The sequence below is a fragment of the Protopterus annectens genome, chromosome 9.part0, assembly GCF_019279795.1.
Source record: "Protopterus annectens isolate FY-2018-M chromosome 9.part0, PAN1.0, whole genome shotgun sequence".
NCBI classification, from domain to species: Eukaryota; Metazoa; Chordata; order Ceratodontiformes; family Protopteridae; genus Protopterus; species Protopterus annectens.
Genome location: NC_056743.1, coordinates 118373939 through 118378938, shown reverse-complemented (window position 1 = coordinate 118378938; position 5000 = coordinate 118373939). Strand labels below are relative to the sequence as shown.

At 37.1% G+C, this 5000-nt stretch overlaps 1 protein-coding gene across 2 annotated transcripts in view; it reads left to right on the top strand.

Moving 5' to 3' along the window:
- The window catches only part of CREB3L1 (cAMP responsive element binding protein 3 like 1), a 493540-nt gene that overhangs the window by 389300 nt on the left and 99240 nt on the right, over positions 1 to 5000 (top strand). For both annotated transcript variants that reach the window (XM_044082632.1, XM_044082631.1), the window contains exon 4: positions 1910 to 1988. In XM_044082632.1, the coding sequence (XP_043938567.1) occupies positions 1910 to 1988 (79 nt within the window). The remainder of the gene's footprint in view (positions 1 to 1909; positions 1989 to 5000) is intronic.

Genomic DNA, 5000 nt, shown 5'->3' with positions numbered 1-5000 from the left:
GTTACTGCTGTTCTGTATACCCTGTCTGTGTACATCTGTTTAATTATGTCATACTTTTATTTTATGGTATTCGGTTTTATACTTATTATCCTGCTCGTTACTGCTGTTGGCCCATGTTGTGGCTAACAGGTCCTTGTAGCAGCCCATCCAGTTAGAGTTAAATAAACTATGCAACCTTCAATATTTTGTAACAAAAAATAATAATAATCATATTCTGTTCAAGAATAAGCACATTCTTAGGGAAACTTTCCATTGAGAAAATTGAAACTTATGGGTACAAACTAGTGTATGTGCCCCCTAAAAAGTGGCAGAGAGCTGCAGCTTATAAAATATAGAAAGTAACCATAAAAGATCAAGCCACATAGCTGAAGCAATAATGCATGTGTTGAGATTTTTTTTCCGTTCATTTTTTAATGGTGTCTGCTTACAAATAGCTGGAACAATTTAGAAATAGCTACCAGAGCACACAGAATAAATAAGATTTATCAAGATGTATGAGCCTTTCTGGCATTGCAAAGTAGACTAACCTTCTTGCTTTGCACATGGTGCAACCCGCTAAGCTAAGATTGCTGCTGATGAAGAGGGTATTGTATGAAAATGCAGGGGGCTACTCCAGGACTACTTTGTCCAGGTTATTTATTTTTATATAAAAGGGATCAGGGAGCTACTCTGCCCACAGTAATCTTTGAAATTTTGCTTCCCTGTTTATTTTCATATTGTTCCATCTTAGTGAAAACGTTTCCGTATCTAAAGTATCCATTTTTTTCCTTTGGTGCATTGTGAGAGACAAGACAATTCTGTGAAGTTTATACCAAATGCATTGACTGATATTACCCTTCTTCTAAAGACTCTTTCTCTAGCTGTGCTGTATGCAGAAGTAATTCTTGTCTTCCAAAATATCCTAGTTCGAAAGATACAGTCATTCACCAGACTTATTTGATTGTACTGCTGGATTGCTTTTCCAAATGACAGCATCTCACAATGAGTGTTTTGATCTAAGTAACAATGCCTTGATATCAGAACGGAAGACACCTGCCCCCCCTACATTTACCCAAGTCAAGTTTTGCAGTAGTTAAAACAAACAGGCTCATCCCCTCAGACTTCATTCAGAAAAAGATTGTATGGCATTGTTCAAAACAAAAAGAGAAAATCTTAAAGGAGACAGATCTCATCAATGTGTTTCAGCAGAGATCTATAATCTTTCAGAATTGCCAAAAAAGGCAAGCGCCTCACATTGTGAAACAAGTTGCTACCTTTTTTAAACTATATACCTGACTTTGTGAGACAAGTTACTAGCCTTTTTTAAATTTTATTATTATTATTAAAGTAATGGTGACTTTATAGTAGAGGATGTGAGTGGTTGAAGAATGTCCACAACAAGAAACTCAGAATCCAGCCATCCAGATAGAACAATTTAATGTCTAACAGCAAAGCTTTCAAGTTCAAAGACTCTTTCTCATTGTTTTACTTGGGAATCCACTTAGCTACTGGGAGAAGTTACTGTTGTTTGGTGGTTGAAGAAATAGCATATTCCCTGCATAATGTTATGACAAGCTGCCTTCTGTGATGTTGTGATCACTAGTCTATGAATGGATGCTAGCATTCGCCTTTTATTATAAGCTCCCTTTCAGGGTGGTACAATAGTGAAGTTCTGGCCTTTTGTAAGATCTATACCAATAATCTGTACCAATAATTTGTACCAGTAATCTGTACCAATAATTCATACCAATAATTTATACGAATAATCTGTACCAAAGATTTGTAATCTGACTGTAGGTCTGATGATGCACAAAGTAGGATGGGATTGTATTTATGTGCTTCATATGTCATGATTTCTAGGCTGTGGAATAAAATAAATACAGAATGTGATTGTGTTTATCATACTTAATGAATGTTATTTATTTTTCAGCCTCCTGTGGAAGTTAACCCCATTCCTCCAATCAAATCAGAGCCTGAAGACATAACACAGTTCCTAAATGTTCCAGCAGGTAATTCATAAAATAAATAGATTTTGTTTGACGCATTCAGCTCAGATACTTAAAAAACTGAAACTACTCAATCAGAAGATCCATCTCTATAATCTCTACCTGATGTAAAAGTCTTACCAGCAGGTATGTACAGACCTCTAGCACAAGGTAACACCCGCTGGGTCTCAGTTAAGAAGCATATTTACCTCACCAATCACCAGTTCTTTTACATCAATGTCAATGCCTAGATTTTTTATCTGCAGTTTTCTCTGGAAAGGGTTTTTTATTCATTACTGAAATAAGTCTATGCTTAGGCTAACAAATCACATTCTTATCAAATCTTTCCTTTACCCATAAGCAGTCTTTGCATTTCCCTTCATGCATTTACAGATTTCCTTTTTATTTTAAATCATATTTTATTTTGTCTAATCTTGCTTTTTTGTAATTTATACTATTTATTCCATTAACTTTAAATGCTGCACTTGCTTTGTCCTTTCTTTTACTTATTAAAGAAATCTGCCACATTCTTAATTTCTTAATAAAGAAAATCCAACTCTGTAAATAAAAAAAAATTAAAATAAAAAATTAAAAAAAAAATCAGTAAAGTTTCCTCAGTACATGCAAGTATCAAAACTTTTCTTAAAAAATACCTCTTTAGTCACACACTAGGAACTTTCTTATCCCCTTCAATTGTCTTTCTTCTCCTTTCCCCAGGGTCTATCAGCTTCCACATAAACCTTTGAAACTCTACAACCCGTACAAACATGTAAATGGCTGCATCGAGGCAGAAGTAGCTACCAGAAGACCAGATATACCACCAGCATCAAACCACACTGGTGGAATCCTTACTTTAACAGGGTATATGACATAAGCAAAAAAAGTCATGGCCAAAATCAGAAACAGCAATGGTCATACAGACAAGAGCTCTCTGATTCAACTGAACAAAAAACAAAGAGGTCTAATGAAGTCCAGCAAGGCCAATTATGAAGTCCGGATAGCCTCCCCGGCTAAGGAAAATCACAAGGCCGCCTTCAACTATGTTAGGAACATAAAAGGTACCACTCAGCAGTGTGCAGAACTGGTGGTAAATGGCACAACCTTCACTGACCAGGATGACATAGCAAATCTAGTGGCTGATAAATTTAGCTCTAACTTCACCTCCCACTCTGGAAAATCCTATCTAGCATAACCCCCCCCCACACACACACACAACTATCAAAAAGGAACAGGTCCTGGTGATGCTCGATAAGGCCAAAAAACATGCTTCAATGGGCCCTGACAATATCCCTGGTTGCCTCCTAAATAGCCTAAAATATGGGTCTATATTATAACATTGAATGCTCAAAATTTTCTAATGTTATAATATCGACCCATTTCAGTCGAACAATCGTAACATCGAACACTCAGAACAGGAAATTTTTTCCCAAGAAAAAAATTTGCTGTTCCAAGAAACATACACACACACAACACAAGCACACCAAAACAACTGCAATCCACAAACATACACTTAAAATCCTACATCTAACCCTACGCTAAACTGTACATACACTACTATCTATCCACTTACCTTAACCCAAACCCTAACCCTAAGGTCCGTAACTCTCACACACTCACCTCACCCGCGCCCTAACCCTAACCCTACAGTCTGTCACTATTGCACACTCACGTCAACCATGCCCTAACCCTAACTCACTTAACCTGCCCCTAACCCTAAAGTCTGTCACTACTGCAGACTGACCTCAATCATGCCCTAACCCTAAAGTCCCTAACTACCGCACACTCACCTTACCCCAGTCCGTTCGCTCACTTACCTTAACGCGGTCCATAACCATCGCACCACACTTACTTGAACCCAGTCCGTAACCTCCGTTCGCTCACTTCCCTAAACCCGGTCCGTAACCATCACACCACACTGCTGTAAATAGCGAAGCCACGGAATGGACCACCAAAATCTTACCCCAGATAAAATTTTGATGTTCTGAGGCTTCACTATTGTCAGCATTCACTCTAAAGGGTTCGATATTATAACATTCAAAGTTTTAAAACTTTGATGTTATAATATAGACCCTAAAACATGACCTAGCAGGACCGCTTGAGGCATTCCAACTACAGTCTCAAAACAGCTTACATGCCAGGTGAATGGAGGGCTGCAAAGGTCATCCCTCTTCTTAAGGGTGGACCATCAAGTGACTTAGGGAACTATAGACCCATCAGTCTGACAAGTCTAATATGCAGAGCCATGAAATTAATTATCATGGAAATGATCAACAAAAACACTGGCAACCTAAAGACACTGAACCCATCACAGTTTGGCTTTGCTATTTAACATCTCGCCTACTCAACCTTAGAGACTTCTTTAAGAGTGTCACCAGGGCTATGAATTTGGGGAAAGTCAGGTTTACTAGTTTAATCTTCCATATAAACTGTCTATCTCGGCATTACCATAAACAGATTACATTTGCCAAGTACATATTTCAGTATTTAAATTACATCTACCTCATGTAAAATGTCTTTTTTTCTGAACAAAATGTTAACATTTTTATTTAATTTACATTTGTTAACCGGGTTAGTCCAATTGAGTTTGCAAACAAACCCATTTTCAGTGGAGACCTGAGGGGAAAAGCCCCAGTAAACATAAGTAAAGATAAAGTGACAATACAGAAATATTAAATAACAATCACAATACAAAATAATTGTAAAAAGAAAACGTTATTAACCATTTGCATTGCACTGATAGTGAGCAACCTATTTTCAGTGGAGACCTAAGGGAGAAAGAGCCCCAGAAACGTAAGCAAAGATAAACATATAGGACAAAAACTATTAAAAATCACAATGCAAATACAAAATTAATAACAGAGAGAAAATCAAAAGAAAAAATTATGAACATTAAGGGTTGCACTGATAGCAGTGGTCTAAATTTACTACATATAAGAGTAAAAACAAAAGGATAATTGTTGTTCAAAAGAAGGAAAATTTACAGACATTGATAGGAAGTGGGGGGGAGATAAATACTGTGGAGAATGGGGGGAGGGG